The sequence below is a fragment of the Taurulus bubalis genome, assembly GCF_910589615.1.
Source record: "Taurulus bubalis genome assembly, chromosome: 14".
Taxonomy (NCBI): Eukaryota; Metazoa; Chordata; class Actinopteri; order Perciformes; family Cottidae; genus Taurulus; species Taurulus bubalis.
This window is the reverse complement of record NC_136602.1, coordinates 12,974,325-12,993,798: the sequence shown is the minus strand read 5'-3', so window position 1 is coordinate 12,993,798 and position 19,474 is coordinate 12,974,325. Positions and strand designations below refer to the sequence as shown.

Genomic DNA, 19,474 nt, shown 5'->3' with positions numbered 1-19,474 from the left:
ACCTTAATGAGTCTGTAGAACAGACAGGAATGTTAAGTTAAACATGTGTTCTTATGTCAGTTGTTTACTTAAATAAAAGATAACATGATACATAATACAAAAAAAAACTGTAAGCTGCTTTTCTAACGACTTGATGCATCTCTAACATATGCAATAATTTGCTTCAGAAGACATTAGTAAAAATCTTCACTATATATCACCTGGCCTGCATATAACAAACACATCAAGTGTTTTAAACCAAAGCTGATACCTTTTATCAGAGTATCTTTTATACAGCAGCTCAGAAGCAGTACTCCACCCGCAGAATCACTTCAAATATACTATATAGGCTAAAACTATCTTTTGTAGCTATAGGCCATTATGTCAGATGAAGGCAGTGGCACAAATTTGTCAGTGTTAAATAAATCTGTAGCAGCATATTTTCTGCACAATGTTCTAATGCTATGCCACGTAATGAAACAGTTACTGTGCAATAGCTTGAACAAGTTTGGTAATGTGTCAATAGAAGTTAGATCATGTATCCAAGACAAGGTGAGAAGCCAAATACTCAAGTGGTTTTATGTATGTTTGCTAAATCAGAATGACACACTGAGGCCAACTGAGACATTTTTGTAGTTCATTTTACCTCAAGAGCCACGCACGCTGTTGGCTTTCCCCATTTTCCTTATTCAGCTATAGTCTGTAAAGTCTGGTTGAAAGCTCCAGAAAAATCTAGTGAGTGAACTTGAGTTGGGTTCGTTTTGTCAATCCACTCTTTGAATGGATGTTCATGTTTACCATTCAAACACTGAATAATTAAAAGTTATATGAATTAAATCTAAGTGGCCAGAAAAGCAAGAAGTAGAAGAATTGTGAATGTCCCAATTTAAATGTTTTACTCTGTCCTGGAGTTCACCCTATTTCATCATGTGATTTTATTTGTTGAGTTTCCTTTTCACAAATGCATGTGACTACTCTCCCATGCATCATAAGTGGTTCGAAGAAGTTAAGACTTAATCTTTTCACATTATGGGCGAGGTAAATGGAGTTGTGTTTGGCCAGGGGGAAAACAGAATAAAATGTTGACATCATACAGTCAGGGGTTAAGTATCATGAGATGGCTGGGGACAGAGGGTGGAGTCATCTCAGATATAACAATGTGCAAATATACTGTATTTGCAGAATTACAAATATTTGTGTTTTACAAACTGAGGTTTTGATCGTAAATATGTAATACACATGCAGTATACTCCATGAAGCTCATCCACAAAAATCTACTGCTCTTTCCTTTTATCACTGATATCTGCTCAAATATATGGATAATAATAATAATAATATAATATGGATATTTAATACTCTCTGATATTGTATTTATCACGTCACGCACCCAATCTCTCCTATTGCCCACTAGTTCTTATTTCACTTTTTTTTTTAAATTGCCTCATGTCTTCATTTCTTAAGTACATCTCTAAAAATGCATACTTGACTGCTGCTCATTTATAATTATGGTGTTTTAAACTTATGATAGTTTCCAGGCCCTAGTAACTACTGCAGTAGTTTAATGTTTTACAAGCCAAGGTCACCCCCTACAGATGAAAAGGAGGAAGCAACAATGGGTTCAGCTGGTCTTTAAAATACATTATCCGCATACTTTTGTCATCTTAAATGTGTATCAAGGTCCAATTACCTCCTTGAGGGGTCATTATGGAAAAAGAAAAGTTAAAGAGTCCCGTTGTCCATTGCTTTATTTCAGCTTTGATGTAAGTTTCCAACAAACTTAGAAACTCAGATAGATAGATAGATAGATAGATAGATAGATAGATAGATAGATAGATAGATAGATAGACAGATAGACAGATAGATAGATAGATAGATAGATAGATAGATAGATAGATAGATAGATGTGGTGTAAAAGTCAATAAGGTGCAATGTACAGTATGAAGGTCAGGGAACAGTCCCCGCTACTGACGCCTAACGCTGTCATTGGTCAGGAAATGAACAACGTCTATTTTAGCGCAATCTGATTGGATGTGAAAACCAGGAAGTGGGGGAGAAACCAATCCACGGGATACAAGAAAAGTCCTCACCGGTCTGACGGCAAACAAGTAGACCCATCTTCTTCTCTTGGCTGGAGACCTGTCAATTGAACGTCTCCTACATCCGTTCTTAAAAGTTTTGACTTTCATTTCGGCACATTATAATCGACCATGGCTGCCTACAAGTTAGTGTTGATCCGCCACGGAGAGAGCAACTGGAACCAGGAGAATCGCTTCTGCGGCTGGTTCGATGCGGATTTGAGTGAAACCGGAGAGAAGGAGGCAAAGAGAGGTGGACAGGCTCTGAAAGGTGAGGAAGAACTAATTCAATTTGCTCCCATCACCATGGACTGTACTTTCTCTGAAATACTGTCGGGCTGCACTGAAGGCTCCGATAGCATAATGGCCTCCGCATCAGACCCCTGGGCGTGTTAGGAATACGTAGGAGATGTGCAAACGTGCAGAAGTGATGCCTTTAATGAAGCTGCTCCGGTACAGGGCTGATACAGGGCCAAAGAGCAGACAACGAATGTAGCATTTATCATGAAAAAAAATAGGATGCTTTGAAAAGATGTGGTCCTTTTGACCCCAGAACAGCCTGCAATCACATTTCTTAATGATTTTCTTAAATAAACATGCTGTTGACTTTCCATTTTTCAGCAGGAGAACAGGAATACATCACAGAAGAGATACCAAGTCCACCTCTCTGAGAGTATAGTCTCATTAAACCAGACTGCAATGTAGCTAAAGCTCCAAGCCACCATTAGTTGATTAATCAATTAGTCGATGAAAAGGAAAAATGCCAAACATTTTCTGGTTGGAGCTTCTGCAGTGTGATGTGTGATGTAACATTCAATAGACTTAACGGTGAGAAAGTAATTTGTGGATTAAATAGTAATGAAATAGTCGGTAGTTGCAGCTCTAAATGTAGCCATGTAACATCTTGTATTTTCAGTTCGGCTTGAGACTGTGTTGCTTCTTTTTAACTCTCGGCATAGTATCATTTATAAGTTATGTTTTTTGCAACAAGGGCATACTTGTTATTCTCAGAAGGTATGTGGGGGGAATCAAGGTTTAAATAAGCAGTGTGGCAGTTGCATTAAATGTCAGTGTCTCTTACTCTCTGAAACTTCCAGATGACGGCTTTGAGTTTGACATTTGCTACACCTCCGTGCTGAAGCGGGCCACCAGGACACTGTGGTTGGTCCTGGACAGCATTGACCAGATGTGGGTGCCAGTGCATCGGACCTGGAGGCTCAATGAGCGCCACTACGGAGGCCTGACTGGGCTGAACAAGGCAGAGACAGCCACCAAGCATGGAGAGGCTCAGGTGAAGATCTGGAGGCGCTCATTTGATACCCCACCTCCTCCCATGGGCCCAGACCATGACTACTACAGTATCATCAGCAAGGTAAGACATTATGTCGACAGTACATACACACGACCATGAGCTTTGTTGGCCTCTGAGGAAATAAATGGTACATATTGACGAAACTACCTGCACACAAGCATAACAAAGAAGAGGCCTGACTATACCTGATCTCTGCTGTTGGGCCCTAGAACCAGCTGTGTAACTATGAATGAATGAAATCAGCAGAAACAATCCAAGTGAAAATAGTGGCTTTACAGTATTTTTGTCCACAGCACAGTCAGCTTGAATAACAATATGTTTTACACGTACAGTACAGGACAGCCGTACTACACCGTGGAGATACAGTCCCTAATCGTTGGGGAGCATGTGCCCAGTTGTTACCTAATAGCATGTTGTAGGTGGGTTAATATATGACTGGTAGAAACGATGTCTGCTGGGTCCAAGTTCAAAGTTCAGTCAAGTGAAAACAAACTGATCAGAATTCTGCAGAGGTATTCAGATGTTAAAAACCAGTAGTTGATGGTGAGAGATAGTGTTAATAGTGTTATAAGAAGAGTGTCATAGCTGATTCTCTCATGCCTGAAAATGACAGCGAGCACATCACCATATTGATTAAACAGTGACCCTCTTATTTAATGCATTTCGGCTCCCAAATAAGTGTACAGTAAGTCTAGATGGAAAAGAGTGAAAGAGAGCCAGTATTTTTTTTTTTTATGTCTCTATTCTGGTCTATTATATATTTTACAAACTGAGTTTGTCCTCCCTGCAGGATCGGCGCTATGCAGACCTGACCGAGGACCAGCTTCCTTCCTGCGAGAGCCTTAAGGACACCATCGCACGGGCGCTGCCCTTCTGGAACGAGGAGATCGCCCCTGAGATCAAAAAGGGAAAGCGGGTGCTCATCGCTGCCCATGGAAACAGTCTGAGGGGGATTGTTAAGCACCTGGAAGGTGGGTGGCATTATGAGATGTTCAGCACAAGCAATGAGGAAATTCAACTTGTTTGTCAAAATGCAATTAACTTAAATTCTATCACAATTATCCTACAGTATGTTTTCAAAATACTCAAGGTAAGGTAAGAATAGTTAGTGACAACACAAATGTAAAGAAAAACAACAACCTGTAAATTCATTAAACCTCTGTCCGTAACCGTTCTGTTTGTATGTGCTGTCACCTGTAGGAATGTCAGATGAAGCCATCATGGAGCTGAACCTGCCAACAGGCATCCCCATCCTCTACGAGCTCGACAAGAACCTGAAGCCTGTGAAGCCGATGCAGTTCCTGGGAGATGAGGAGACTGTACGCAAAGCCATGGAGGCCGTGGCGGCTCAAGGAAAGGCCAAGAAGTAAAGGCACAGAAAAGCCCTCTTTGTGTATGACAGAGTAGGTTGTCCCCAACAACTGACCTCCGTTAAGTGTTTTTGCTATATCCTAACTAATTCTGGATTGTAATACATGACGAGTTCACTGTAGATGGTTGTCAAAGGCAACCCCACTCTTCTTGCACAGTGCAGGGATAGTATATGGTGAATGATCAGGATAAATTAGGGTCAGGAGAGACACAGCTCTCAAGAGATTGTAAATATTTTTTTGTGAAATTGGCCCAATAATAAGACAACCTTTTAAGTTTCAGAGTTTAAGGTTTCATTTATTGTCATTGTGCAACACAGAGTTGTGCAACGAAATGCAGTTTGGAGTCCCATTTTGCTACATGAGCAAACCCCCAAAATAAGCAAAACTATCAAACTCTCTTTTCCAATGTTGATGAGTATGTATCTGTCACAAACGCAGCAAAGTTTATTGTAGCTGCCGACCGCCACATTAACATGCACCGCTGTAGCCATGAATCGGTTCCTGTATTGTGCCTTAAACAGTCAAGAAGGTATATAGCGTTCAACTGAAATGGAAAGCCTTGCTGATAAAGGCAGTTTCTTATGTGTACTTGAATATTTAAGTATTAGCCCTTTTTAATATTCAAAATGTATTTGGTTTGCTTGTGCTTATTAGCTGCCCAGGACAACATTATTAATTATCGGATATTGTATTCTATTATAATTGTATTTAAAGAAGACTTTATGAGACCTTTTTTTTTCTTTCATGAAAGGGACCACTTTTAAAGATGGACAACTTCATTTCTATGTCACTTTTGAAAGCAATTCATTGATGCATTCCTTTGTTAATACGTTCCCAATCTCTTGAGAGCCGGATGGGACAGTTAGGACAACTAAAATCTTATTGTCTCTGTGTATATAAAAAGTATTTGTGCCGTGTACTTGTATGTTCTCGCTGCCTTTGTTCAGTCTGACAATTGGTATTTTTCTTTTTGTGTTTCATTCAGTTAATTTAAATGGTTCCAAACACTACATTTCTATCAGAATTTCCCTGTTTAAGGGACAAATCCATTGTTTGGATTATAGCCTTCACAGTGCCATTGTGATGCAGGATTAACAGAAGATAAGAGTTCTAAATTTAAACATGATTATTGTTACGATGTTGGTGTCTCTTGGTGTCATAGTATGTATGTGCCTCCAGCTCCTATTCCAACAGTAAATGCCTACATCTGCCCCTACTGCCTGGTGGTAAAAAAAAAAAAAACTTCTGCTAGGATTTAATTTGAAATGTCCCATTATGTCCTCTAGTAGTTTTCTTTTGCAAATGTAATTACCTCTGTTTCTCTTACATGTAACCTCTCTGATGGTAATACATTTACAAATCAAATGCTGATATGTCTCCTTGTCTTGCCAGCCATAAATACACACACACACACACACACACACACACACACACACACACACACACACACACACACACACACATATATATATATTTATTATTTATTTTTCCACACAGCGATTTTAGTTTTTAGTTGCATGCTAACTTGTGGTCAAACTATTAACTTGCCATGACTCATATTTACTTAGTGGCCAAGTTTCAGCAGGTTTTTCCAAGCTTTAGTCTATGTACTCGTATTGGGAGCTAATCTCCCTTACCTTTTATATCAAACGCATAATTCTAGTTATATAAATAATAAGATGTTGTATAGAAATGCTAAACACCTGTCTTGCACCAAGAAATTAGAAACTTGAAAATGTATGTGCTTGTGTATATAGTTAATGTATGTATGTATGCATATACATATAACAATATCCGTTGGGGACAAAAGAAAACATTATTTTCAAACTGCTTCAGTGAGAAATTAAACTTCAGAATATCCCTTTACGGCAAAACCCCAAGTCCCACAATGCAGTTCGCGTAACGTTGCTCGATTCGGCTGCAGGCGGGAGACGTTCATGTTGCTGAGATAATACTAACATTGCAGCTCCGAGTCTGTTATTGTCGCTGTCTGTAGTTATAGACAAGTCGGACTAAGCCTCAAAATGAGAAGAGCAACAGCAAGTCAAAGAAACACTCGGTAAGAAAACCTCCGGATTTAGTTTGCACTTCTCGGCTAACGCTAGCTAAACAGAGCACTTCCTGAAACAACGACGTGCTAACGTCCAATGTTGTTTTGTGAGTCGGGTACTGTGAGTAAAATGTATGTTAGCTACTGTAAGTATAGATGACTGTACATGTTTCCCTTCGACAGAGAGCTAAGCATTACGTAAAGATTCACGGTAGCTAGCTTTCGCATCGTTAGCTCACACCATGTAAACACGCTCTTCAAGTCAGTTACCTTGCTAGCGTCAGGCAACGTATTGTTTCTATTTGCGAGCAGCCCTACCGTACTAACCGTTGGTCCTGTGTTAATTCGTGTTTATGTTTGAGATATTCAACTGGTAACGTTACTGTTAATCACACATTTATGGTTAAAGTTGACCCCCTGTTGTCACTAACGTAGCTGCACGTGATTGGCAGAAAACTGACGAGCAGGTGTCGTCCTTGTGTTGGATGTGGACATGTTTCCCTTCGACAGAGAGCCAAGCATTACGTAAAGATTCACGGTAGCTAACTGTCGCATCGTTAGTTCACACCATGTAAACACGCTCTTCAAGTCAGTTACCTTGCTAGCGTCAGGCAACGTATTGTTTCTATTTGCGAGCAGCCCTACCGTACTAACCGTTGGTCCTGTGTTACTTCGTGTTTATGTTTGAGATATTCAACTGGTAACGTTACTGTTGATCACACATTTATGGTTAAAGTTGACCCCCTGTTGTCACTAACGTAGCTGCACGTGATTGGCAGAAAACTGACGAGCAGGTGTCGTCCTTGTGTTGGCTGTGGAAAGTGCTAGGTGTCGTGCTGGATGCGTCGTTTCTGCAAAACTTCGACATCTTATTTGATAGTTGTCGCCTCGGTGGCCAGACTAACCTTCAATAGCTAACATAAGTAAACATGATCAGTTCCCTGTCTCTGGCTTTCTTGCAGCACACTTTCGGAATACTTAGGGTTAAAGTAGTGCCAAAGTGTCCCATACCGCGCCGTCATGTGTTGCAGTCGTAAAATAGCATTGTGTGTGGTAACATACACCGTGATGCTTGTCTGACGCAATTGGTGGGTTTTCATGTTGCACTCTAACTTTACTTTACCAACATAGTTGTTTTTAAAGGTGTTGTATTACTGCTGTTTAATACAACACCCTTGCTATAATTCCTAAGAACATATCCTAAGAACAGGGCACTTATGGATATGGTGTGATTTATGTTTTCATGTTAACGTTAATTGCTCTAATCATGTAATGTTAATTGTCCCTTGCACTGTTGTTGCCTGGCCTAATAAAAAGTCCCTCAGTTCAGTATGTGTTACTACTTGTGTACTCCTCTGTAGAATCCAGTATAGCGTTAATGGTGGAGAACATATGTTGAACTTATTTAAACTTAATAAGTAACAACTTATATGCATCTTCAGACCCTTTACTCTCCACAGTAAAACAAATAAAAAACAGCAACCTAATTTGGTGACAATGAAGAAAAACAACAACGTAATCAGTTGAATGCTTCTTTGAGTTTTAAAATAAAAAACATTTAATGTAGGCAAATCTTTGTTGGTGTGCCATCACTGTGGAATCTAGACAGTGAAGGTAACACAACATGCAGCTCTATGTGAGACAGGTTATTTGCCTATTGTCTTCCTCAGATTCAAAACATATTGAATTATGGCTGAGCATTTATTAATAGTGACAGCATACAGTGGAAAGAAGTGATGAATCGTTGTTTTGCTCAAATAATATGAGAAGAACCCTCTCTGTGTCTGGCAGCATGACAAAGAAAAATGTCATACAATTGATTGAGGAGCTACAGTGTCATGGGCCCTGGCTGTCCCACATATGTCTACCTGTTCATACTTGAGCATTTCAAGCCACCAAATATTTTAGAAGACATAAGACCATAATGCACAAATGTTTCTCTTGTGTTTTAGTGAAGGACCTCGTATTCCAGCAGCGCTCCCGACCCCATTCCACATCGTTTCTCCAAGAGACTCCAATGAAACCCTTTCAGCTCCCTAATCGGCTTTCTCACCCACCTCCCAGGAGAATGTGGCCACTTCATAGCCCTGAGCTGTGCCACAGGGACAGACTAGGTCCACCACGAAACCCTCTTCCACCACAGCACCTTCTTCATCCACCGGGACCAATCCATTCTCCAGGGTTTGTTCCAAGCAGCCCAACTTACTCAGGGAATAGGCCGTATCCCCTGGCAGGGGGCAGACTAGGTCCTCTACAGTACCAACATTATCAACCTAACGGGTCTCTCTGCTTCTCACGGTCTGCTCCAGTATGCCCAACTAACAGTGCTACTACAGCTAGTAGGACACAGCCCTCACCTCCCATTATCTTCCCCCCTGCATCTCCTCAATTCATGAAGGATTTAAGTAACCACTCCCCGTCTTCCCACATCAGGAGAGATCAAGTGGCTGAATCCAAGGGCACTTTGTCTTACTTGGGAAGTAAACATGTAATGCCACAAAGACAAGCGTCAAGCAAGGTATTTTTTTATGTTATTGGTGGAAACAATATTTGTTCAAATAGTATCATGTTTATGACCTGTACTATAGAATAGCCATAAAGTGATTCTGAATTGTTCTGTCTATTACCATTTACTTCGTTAGGATCAATCCAGTGATGTGAGGAGTTCCATACATACTATCCAGCTCCACAGGCCCCCTATGACGCCATCATTATACACCAGAGGTGTTCAAGAAGGTTACCCACTGCCCCTCTCAGACTCCGAGCATTGGAGCCCTGGGAACAGCCAGTGGTCCTCATGGGGCTACCAGCCTTCTCCCAATACCCAGTCTTCTGACAGGAGTAGTGGTTCCAGTTTACCCATCATGCACAACCCTGTAGCCCCTTGCCAGGTGAAATTTGTCATTTGTTTTATGTAGTTTAGGGTTTTGATAATAGATTTTGAGCTGTACATTACTCAAAAAGCCCAGTCTTAAGTCAGGGCTGTGGGGTTGGGCAAAATGTATGTTCACTTTGGGAGAACATGGTGTTTATTTTTCTTCCTCAGCCTTTGTAATATCATTTTTAAAACAAAGATGTTAATAATATATCTTTCGATAAGTTAAAGACCATTTGCCAGAAATTTTGGAAATCACTGATATTTATTAAACTGATTGTCTCTTGTTAACTTGCCAGTGTGAAAATTGAACATCAAGTTGTTGTTGTTGTTGTTATTTTTATTCAAAACCAGGTGTTGCTTGTTCTTTTGATAGTATTGGATGCATAGTGACACTGTTATTGTTGTAGTTTTTTAACTAAGAAACCTGCTGCTTAAAGAGTCACTTTTTTCCTCTTTTGTTAGGACCAACAACATAAACGAACACCTTCAAGTGAGAACTTAATTCCAGGTAATGTTGTTAAAGTAAATTAGTCATTTTCAATTGTTCCCCTTCTTACTCCTAAAGCTGTAATCTTTAGTCTTGTTGGCATGCTGTCTTATTGGCACTGCAGTTAAAACAAGCATCAGGTGTTGAGTTTGTAAATGTCATGGACCTGTATTTAATGTGAATTCACTTTACTTGAGATTGATGGCACTGGGAATGTCAACTGGTCTTAAAAAGGTGATTGACATTCTTAGTAGCAGAATATAATGATCCTGTCCAGCAACGGGGCCATTTTTACTTTACCATGTTTCACTACAGTAGAATGTATATTTTTGACATATTTTTCTGTCTCCAGTAGTGGATTTGAATTCCACATCGCAGAAGAGGCACAGGGAGTTTGAGGACCGCGACAGTCCCAAGAAACTGTGTCTTTCGGGTATGAACTTTGGCAAAGCCCAGACACCAAAACCCACTGCTGGCAACCCTCTCAGCACTTCACTGCAATCTCAGCCGTCAGCAATGTATCCTTCAGTCTTGGAACTGTCCCTCAAAAACACAAATAGCCATCTGTGCACAGAACCAGCATGCGGCCAATCAACATGCTCTGAACTGTCATCCACATTTAAACCTACCCAGTCGTCTTGTGCATCACCGTCACTCAAATCTTGTTTGAAGAAACGATCATCGATGGGAGCAAAGCAAGCCTATATCAATTCGTACCAGGATCACATTTTGAAGTTAAGATCACCTTCAACAAATCCAGGTGAAAGCTTGAGGAAAAAAAGCAAGGTAAACGATGAAAGGGACAAATTAAACTCTTTGTTATTCCCAGAGGTTCCCCAGAAGGACACAGGTAGCTCACCTCATGTTCAGTCTGGCTGCCACCACTCTGTTCAGCGCAGTCCCTCCGGCTTACCAGTCAAGACCCTGAGCAGAGAGGAGAGCAGGAAACCGGACAGTAGCACTTCCAAAACATCCTCAAAAACAAATACTGCTTCTGTGAGTTGTCGGATGGTAGAACGGAATAAAACTGCCCGTCCACGAAGACCTGTTGCAATCCCGAACGATTTAGATGAGCTTTTCACCCCTGATCCCATGACCTATGTATTCAGCTCTGGACTTAAAATTGTAAAGCCCAGGATGGTGGGGATCAAATCCCCCACCTCAGAGAACAGCTGCTCATCCAGCTCTGTGACCAGCTACAATACTCCAGTTAATGAGTCCTCTTGTCACAAAACTAGTTCTCATGCAGTCGACACCAAAGTCTCTTCCTTGTCATCAGTACATCACTCACAAGTCACCATGCCAATTGTAGCTTTAGAGCGGATAAAGCTTGATAACTTTAAATACACTTGTTTAAAAGACTCAAAAAGCAGCCCCATCTCATTTTCGGATAGACGGCTTAGTGATGAGAGTTTTAAATCTGATGACAAATTCACATCTCTCGTCCCCAACAATGTGAGAGCTTTAGAGACTGATCCCACAACTTCTCCATCTCATTATTCTCCTTCTCCACTGCTGGAGAGGAGGGCAAGTAAAGGGCGTGGAAAGCCGTTGATTGAAGAGGATCCTATAGATGTGGACCTGGACCTAGGCCTGAGCTTTGCGTTAGATTTGGATTTAACCCAGAGCTCCCAAAGCAGTGAGGAGGAGCAGCTTCTTTCCTTGCAGGAGATGATGGAGCGTGTTACCAAACCTCCAGCTACACCAAAGAGGGGGGCCATCTCAGAGCCCAGTAAACCTCGACATCACAGCTCCCCATCAAAAACTGTAAGCTTAAAATGGCTTGTCCTTATTGAACATAAAGTTATAAATGTGTGATCATCAACTCGCTGAGCAACCAGTAAAACCATCAAGTGTTATCGCTTGTGTTTCCCACAGCAGCCTTTGCCAACCACAACAACCAAGTCAGGCATCTATAGAAACAATCTCGACCAGATGCTGAAGGAAATAAACAACAATAAGAAGTAAATTATGCAGAAAATGTCATTCACATTACCTTTTTAATTTGAGCTACCGTAGATGCACATGAGAGGAGTTAACTTTCTCCACATTGTTTTCATCCATCAGAGCTAAAGAGATTGAGACACAACTTCTCACTGCATGTAAAGAGGACCTACTGAGAATAGCTGAATATGAAGAGGCTGAGGAGAGCAGGGAGGAGGGCGTCTCCAATGAACAACAGTAAAGCATGCAGAAGCACACAGACGCATTATACCACGTCACTGGCATACTTTGGTTTACTAATCTGCATTATTACATTCTTTTTTTAATTTAATTTTCTAGGGAATTCCTGCAACGCTATTCGTTGATGTCCAATGCAATCAGAGAAGTGCCTCCAGGAGAAGCAGTGTTCAACCTGGAGAAATTTGGGCGGATTTTCGACCACGATGCACTGCAGCTCAGGCGATGCATGGTCAATCCACAAGGGACGGCACAGAAAACACTTCTTTGGTGAGTTGTGTTTGGATATACACATGAAGGTTCAGAGCAGCAGCTCATTAACTCAAAAGTAGATTGCCATGAAATCTGATATTGGTCATTGTCCCCGGGGTCATTCATCCTGTCCATGTTGAGTCAAACCTGAGGCCAAAATTTGAAATTGTGTGCACACAAGAATTCTTGTAATCTACCCAGACGATAGCATATTAGTGCTCACAGGGTTGAACCCTCCTGATTTAAATGACATTGCCGTTTCCTTTAGGCCATCCTCGAGACAAATTCTATTTTTAGCCTGGCCACAGGAGAAATAAATCTTCAGTGTGTTGTTAGTCTCATCCAGCACTTAATACTGTGGAATGTGGTGTTGCAGGCTATATTGATCGTTGTTAGCCTTCCACTTTTAGTTCAGCTAATTCATTATTTGCTCTGATCTTTCACTCCAGGTCTAGCCCTGCTCAACTGAGATTGCATGTAAATATTGGATTGTTCCAGGAAGCTTACGACTGTCGCTCACCCTGTCCAACTCAGGTTACCCGTTTCTTATTCAAGGTAGGCCCTACTCACACATGTGATTATGTGACAAGTAGGGATTTATGTCCAAATGTCTGAACTTTGGTGGTAATTCTTTGTTGATCCTGTCAGATGATGTCAGTCCACAGTGAGAGGCTGGTATCCGAAAAGATACTACAGACTCTCTGCGACATCGCCTGCACTGCTGCTTATCAGATAGGTCAGCTTTCTGGAATTTCTTATATTTAGTGTTTCCTCACTATTATTAAGAGATATTAACGTTTTTTGTTTCCTGTGTGTATTCATCTTTAGTGAAAAATGAAAGCCAGCAGTTTAAAGTGTGGGTGCCCAGTTTGGCCGATGTGGCACTGGTTCTGATGAATATGGGAGTTGCGTTTGTTACACTCTTCCCTTTTGAGAATCTGCAGCCTCCATTCACTGAGGGAGATTTGCTGTAAGTTGCTTTCCTGTTCATACGATTATTCATTTCATTGTTTCCTATGTAAAAGCTTAAGTAAGTTGTTTCTGTGTGCTTGTGTAGGGAGGACATTTATATCAAAAGTGAGAGTCCCTCAAGGAAGAAGGAACAGAACGCCTTCCCTGAACACAACTGCAACAACATCTTGAAGGTGAGACGCAAAAGCAAACGGAGGTCTGAAAGGAACAGTTGGCTGTCATGTCTGCAAGGGAGAGTTTGGCAGAGAAAGCACAACTTTGCACCTCATTCACTTCTTGGCTGTTTCTCCTGTGTTCTCATCTGCAGTACCTGTCTTACTGTATGGGCCTCTGTCCACGAGTGTACAGTGACGATGAGCTGCTGTTGCTGCTCACTGTGGTCGGAAAGGTGGGCCTGGACACGCGGCTCCTTCTCCAGTCTGGTGTGGAACTGTACCCTCTACAGTACAAAATTATCAACAACCTCAGGGACTGGAACACCATGGTCAGTTCATGCACGCCTCGAATTCCTTGAAAGTCGCGTAATTTGCATTTTCTTTCAGGCTGGGAAAGGTTTAGGAAAAACATGAAATTAATAGGAATATTTTCCAATATCTGAATATGTACCCTTACATTTCCAGTGTGCCGCTGTAATTCTAAACATCAGACTAAACTCTTTAAATGTGGACAACAAAATGTTTAATACATGTTTTAGTTTTTAGTCACAATTTTCTTCGAATCATTTAAATTGGCAGCAAGTTTATAAAGTAATGTGATATAATCATAGTATCACAATACACTTGCATAAGATAATATTAAAATGTCGCCAAGTCTTGCTGTAAATAAGTGGTTAACATATTGTATGGTTAATAAATATTGTCATGCATTAACAGAAAGTGCAGAATGTTTGGTCATGAAAATAATTTTAAAGGCATGTAAAAATAATTTAAATCCACCGGCCAAAATGTGCATGGCCCATGTTCACCTTGATTTATAATATCATCGATAATTTTTTTTATTTAATTAGCTATTTATCATTTCTCTAAAATGTTCTCAGCTGCCAAGAATCTGTATGGCTCTTACGGATCTGACAGATGATCACCACAACATGTGCCGGCTTGTTCAACTTCTGCCTGACAACACACGTGGAAAGTAAGTCTTTTACCTGTTTTTCTCTGGTCTGCTTATCTCCATTTTTACAACACAAACAGTCTTTTAAAAATGTTATTGTATTGCACATTATGAAGTATTCACTTTTGATTATATAGGCAACTGCGTCGACATCTGTGCCTGTCCATGATCTCTAAGCTGCTAGACGGAAATTGTACTTACAGACCTACAGAAAAGGAGTTTCAGGTAATCTCTTTTAATGTGTATCCTAAACCTAGAGGTTCTTTTAGACATCAGCAGTTGAAATATGTACATTAATCTCAATGACTTTGTCTTACGCTGCCATGCTTAGCTCTCTGAACTGAGGCCTTACCTGCCCTGTATGCAACCCTCCACACTTCTCCGAGGCCTGCTGAGCTCCTCCAGCAGGAGTCAGAAAGATAAAGAGGACATGTCCACCCTAGACCAACAGGTGAGCATATGCATCAAACTGTTCCAATCTGAAATTAACTTTATAGTTTTCTTGTCCTTTTTTGCATGTATAGTTACTTTCATTATGTGTAATTAAGCACAACATATAATCTGACTGATATTGTGAATGCATGCATTAACATTTTTCTTTCTTTTTATTTTGTGTCTCAGTCCTACTACCTCTGCTATAGCCTTCTGACTTTGGCAAATGAAGCTACCAACTATCAGTTCTTCCCAGCTCATCAAAAGGTAGGACTTAAATGACATTCCTTTTTTGGTCTCAAGTTTGTAGCCACTGGTTATTAATCAGCTGATTTGTCAATGTCTCAAGATGGTGATATCCATCTGCCGGCGAGAAGTGTGTTAATGTGTGTTGGCTTTTTCATCTGACTCTCAGAAACAGCTGCTGTCTCTGTGCTCTGAGCTGGAAACGCACGTTAAGTGTGACATCAGAGAGAGTGAGAAATGTCTTTACCGGAGCAAGGTGAGTTTGATTTCCAAAACTGTGTATTTTTATGTAGATTCAGTATAACATTTTTCTACCCCATTTAAAAGATTATTCTGCACTTTCTGAATGTTTTAAAATCCAATTGATGTATTATTCCAAAGGAAATTTGGTTTGCAGTCAGCCATTAAACACACACATCAAAGAAATATGTTAATGAAATGGGAACAGATTAAGATCATGATAGACACCAAACTAAAGTACTTCTTGGGTAGGAAAAGATGGAGGGCAGGTTCTGTCTATTGTATTACCATATTTGCCTGCTTTACAATGCCTGAAGGGATAATATGGAGTCTAGACATTGTGGCTTTTGCTAAATTTGTGTGAAAGAGAGTAAGATAGGGCAACAGAGAACAACCCCGAGGGGAGGCTTTGGAGGGGAACTATTGACTAACATCCTTCAGTCAATACAAGTTACAATTATATTGCAACTGGAAAGAGGTGGCTGGATTGTGTTGAATGCTGAGGAAAAGTCAATAAATATGAGCGTAGCATTGCTGTTGGAGGCCTCCAAATGCTGAAATGCAAAGCACAAGTATGGGTGTGGCGGCCTCAATACCTCTACCTGCCTGGTAAACCAGAGTCAACCTACCGACCTTCACATGCCTCAATCACCAACTATTCATAAGTCAGTCATGTTAATAACCCTTTTAACGCTACATTGATGTCAGTGACGGCAGTATCCCTGACAAAGTTACGCATTCAATCTGTTTTTATCACAGAAATTATTATTGTTGAATCTCAAGTAAAAGCAGTTTGAGTCATTAACCAGCTGCTCAACAGAAGTAACAGCATGTATCGGCATGAGCAACATGGTCTCTGCTGTTGCACAGGCCATTGCCTGAAAGACGGACCAATCAAAGCACCCCTGCAGAGATTTTCATAAAAGCAATAACTGACAGTTAAACCAAATTGAATTTGGAAGTATACAGTAGACGTGATAGTCATTTAGTTCACAAATGTCGTTTCGCTTTTCCCCTGTGTCCATCAAGTGCAGCACACTAGTAATGAACAAAAGTTGAATTCCTAAGAATTCAAACTAGATTAGTTGAATGTTGAATTTTTGTAATAAATAGATGTTGTGGAAGCAACTCAATATTATAATTGTTTTAAATATAGATTAAACTCCTGATTGTTTTCTTAATTAATCAATTCATTGCTTAGTCTATAAAAGATCTCTCTCTCGGCGAACAATAGCAGCAATCTAAAGACACCACCGTGGGCTCTGGGAAAATGTGTGTGGGTGTGTATGGTTGTTCGACCAAAACCCAAAGATTCTCAATTTACGATCATAGAAGACAAACAAAACCAGCCATTATCCTCACTATAGGAGCCAGAAGCAGTGGAGTTTGGGCTTTTTTTGAAAATCATAGTTGTTGATAATTTAATCAATCATTGCTGACTTGGTTTCAAGATGCAATCATTAAAACTAGGAGGTGCTCTCTAGAAGCTGTGTGCTTGACAATGTCTTCCTCCCTCTTCTCCCTTCAGGTCAAGGACCTGGTGGCCAGGATCTACACCAAGTGGCAGATGCTCCTTCAGAGGACCAGGCCTCTCCATGTACAGTACTCTTTTATTTATGTGTATATATATGAACATTTAAGTGCACCATGTTTTCCTCGGACAGATAAAAGCAGGATTCCGTTTAGGAGTTCTCTAATACAGTCAAAAGCTTGTATCAGTCTGATTTACAAATATATATTTTCCTCCTGAAGGGCAAGTTGTATGATTATTGGCAGCCTTTGCCTGCTGATACATTGACAAGCAGCCAAGAAGTGCAGGACAACGGTGCTGATGAAGAGGGGCCTGTGATGGAGGAGGATGAAGAAGCAGGAACCATTGAAACTGAAGAGGTTTTAATGATTGACGAGGAGAAGGAAGAGGGAGACGATACAATGGATGACACAAACGAGACGGGGGACGACTTGAAGCCAGAAGTAATAGAGTTGAACCAAGAGATGGAGCCTAAAGTACACGAGCAAATGGAGGCTGGAAACATGGAGAGTACTGAGGTGGAGACTGAACATCTGTTTGAGACGAGAGAAACCTCTCACCACAACCAGGTTGCAGCATCTGATTTAGGTTCATAGAGATTTTATTTCTCATCAGCTCGTGCCTTAATGTTAAGCTCAATTTGCACTATTTGCTCATCCACCTCTATCCCTAACCCTCAAGTTTCTTTGTCAATGCAAATGCAAATGCTAATTGTATATTTATGAATAAAAGCATTTTAAGAGAGAAGTTAGTTTTTGGTTCGTGTTGCACAAAAACCTAAATATTTGTTTTAGTATGTCTTTTTAATATAGTCACTTGTTAAAATTGTATGTAAATTATTTCTCGCTGCACGTCTGTTTTGACTCCGTTTTTTTTTTACTTCCTTGTTGTCATTCAGCTTTTTAATTTCTCGCTGTGTAACTCTGTAAACTGAAAAGCTCATGTACCATATGAACAACTTTCTGCTGCAAAACAGCCTCAAGTGGAACAATGTGACCCAATGTTAAAAATCTATTTGACTATGCAACAGGTTTATTGTAAGTTATCAGTTTAGAAACCAAGTTTGAGGTTTGTCAGACGATATTGTTTAGTTACCTACATTGGTACCTGCAGTAAGCTCTGGCCATGGTGGGAAAGACACACAGGCATTCCCAATAACCAAGCTCTGTTCTTTTCAAATGTCCCAGTACATAGAGACGGTGTGACTGAAACTGAAGGACCTCATTGAATTTCTTCCATAATTCATTGTAATATTTACACATGTGCGTTTCTTACTGTGACAAAAAACGTCTTAAATTAACTCTGTAAACATGTGATACAAGGTACACATAATCTTTTTTGTTCAATTATTGTAATAATTTTACTGTTTTGTTGGATGTGTGCACTTTGTTAAAGACTCCTGTTTGGAAAATATTTTTTTAATGATTTAATACTTTTTTATAGATGTTGCCAAATAAAGAAAATACACTTTGTTTACATAACAAACGTTTAATTTGTTCACACAATTCTTTGTTGCTTTTGTTGGAAGGTGCCAAGCACAATGTAGTCCACTCCCTCCAGCGAGTCGAACTAACATGACTAACTTATTTGCGTTAGTAGTGATGGTTTGTTTAAGTTTCTTTTCAACATTTATCAATTTATCATAATTGATGAACCCCAGAAAGAAGAGTAAATCGTTTCCAACAGTATTTCGCCTCCGCAGTTGTTACAACGTGTGGTAGTTCACGTTGTGCGTGCTCCTGCGAGATCCCGGTGGTGAATGAGTGAACGAGTTAGTGATTAAAACAGATAACTTTGTATGACGTCGTATTAATCACACACACACACACACACACACACACACACACACTCAGCTGGCTACACACGGATAAGTCCATGGTAAAAGTATTGACTGAAAGCGGCTATTTGTTGGGACAAGATAGTCTGAGTGACAGTCAAAGGAACGTTTGATGTTTGACTCCGCCCCACTTTGAATGGGTTGCTAAGCGACGGCGGTCAGGTGACTGTCTGCAGACAGAACATGGCTGACCTGTCAGAAGACCAATGAGGGAAAGGCCAAATTTAGCATAATCGATCTTGTTTTTTTACGTCGTATCTGACCACAGTTGACCGTCGTGATCAGCAGTTGACCAGAGTTGTTGACAAGGTAAGCACAGAAGCGCTCACATTTGGGGAGATGTATGGCTGTGTGTGTCGCCTGGAGCCGCTGCTAGAGCTAACGGTGGTGTTTGCTAGCTAAGTTTGACTAGCTGCTAACCAAACAGCTCCCGCGTTCTCTTCCACAAGCCTACTTGAATGTGGAAGCTTGCAGGAGGAAATAACATTAGGGCATCTACACATGGACGCAACGTGTTAT

General features: G+C 40.5%; 2 protein-coding genes across 2 annotated transcripts; both read left to right on the top strand.

Moving 5' to 3' along the window:
- Positions 1-2,186: 2,186 nt before the first annotated feature.
- On the top strand, positions 2,187-4,736 carry LOC306747018 (phosphoglycerate mutase 1-like; the record flags this gene model as incomplete). The annotated part of the gene is made up of 4 exons (XM_079230009.1): positions 2,187-2,325; positions 3,152-3,426; positions 4,157-4,337; positions 4,567-4,736. 4 exons carry the CDS (start codon positions 2,187-2,189, stop codon positions 4,734-4,736), a joined length of 765 nt encoding a protein of 254 aa, XP_079086135.1.
- Positions 4,737-11,306: 6,570 nt separating this feature from the next.
- slf2 (SMC5-SMC6 complex localization factor 2) lies at positions 11,307-18,563 on the top strand. Its single transcript, XM_079230147.1, has 16 exons — positions 11,307-11,921; positions 12,033-12,118; positions 12,222-12,335; positions 12,438-12,605; positions 13,037-13,142; positions 13,236-13,323; positions 13,416-13,557; positions 13,645-13,732; positions 13,867-14,043; positions 14,596-14,690; positions 14,807-14,894; positions 15,001-15,120; positions 15,291-15,368; positions 15,517-15,603; positions 17,116-17,184; positions 17,340-18,563. Exons 1-16 carry the CDS (start codon positions 11,454-11,456, stop codon positions 17,712-17,714), a joined length of 2,349 nt encoding a protein of 782 aa, XP_079086273.1. The 5' UTR covers positions 11,307-11,453; the 3' UTR covers positions 17,715-18,563.
- Positions 18,564-19,474: the final 911 nt, after the last annotated feature.

Bases quoted from the DNA above. Each gene is read 5' to 3' on its own strand.
- slf2 (XM_079230147.1), top strand. From the start codon at position 11,454: ATGCCAATTGTAGCTTTAGAGCGGATAAAGCTTGATAACTTTAAATAC. The intron at 11,922-12,032 runs GTAAGCTTAAAA...TGTTTCCCACAG, and splicing joins ACAGCTCCCCATCAAAAACT to CAGCCTTTGCCAACCACAAC. The intron at 15,121-15,290 runs GTGAGCATATGC...TTTGTGTCTCAG, and splicing joins TGTCCACCCTAGACCAACAG to TCCTACTACCTCTGCTATAG.